At 73.9% G+C, this 403-nt stretch overlaps 1 protein-coding gene across 1 annotated transcript in view; it reads right to left on the bottom strand.

The window, feature by feature from the left end:
• LOC103258299 (SMC5-SMC6 complex localization factor protein 2-like) overlaps nucleotides 1-317 on the bottom strand; it is a gene marked incomplete at its 3' end in the record, with an annotated part of 15,132 nt that extends 14,815 nt beyond the window's left edge. The window contains exon 1 of the mRNA XM_008055974.2: nucleotides 1-317. This exon is cut by the window's left edge and continues 10 nt beyond it. Coding sequence (XP_008054165.2) covers nucleotides 1-126 — 126 coding nt within the window.
• Nucleotides 318-403: the final 86 nt, after the last annotated feature.

Here is a 403-nt window from a genome sequence, read left to right as displayed (position 1 = left end):
CTCGGTCCTCCTTCCCGCCGCAGCAGGGGCGGAACTACCGGGTCGTAGGTGGCAGCGCGGCGGCGACGAGCCGGGGGCGGGGGACGAGGGGAAACCCGGCCTAGCGGGCATGCAGCGCCTGGTCATGTCGGCGCCGCGGGCGACGGCGGCATGAGCCGTGGCTGGAGGAGCGGGGAGCGTGGCTGCCGTCTTGCTGCCGAGGCTCGCGGAGGCGGTCGCAGCACAGGTGGGCGGCACCCGCTTCCCTCTTCATGGCGGTTCTCTCGCTTCGGAAGTGACTCGGGGGTGAGCGGGAAGGAACCCGAGGACCGGCAGGGGGCGGGCCCCACTCGAGGCGTCGCGTACCGATTGGCCGGCGCGGCGGTCATTCCGGGGCTGGCGCAATGGGAAGCTGCGGCCTCGC

Source organism: Carlito syrichta, unplaced genomic scaffold, assembly GCF_000164805.1.
Source record: "Carlito syrichta isolate Samal-C Ts95f unplaced genomic scaffold, Tarsius_syrichta-2.0.1 Scaffold302054, whole genome shotgun sequence".
Lineage (NCBI taxonomy): Eukaryota > Metazoa > Chordata > Mammalia > Primates > Tarsiidae > Carlito > Carlito syrichta.
The sequence above is the reverse complement of the archived record's forward strand: the minus strand, read 5'-3'. Positions and strand labels throughout refer to the sequence as shown.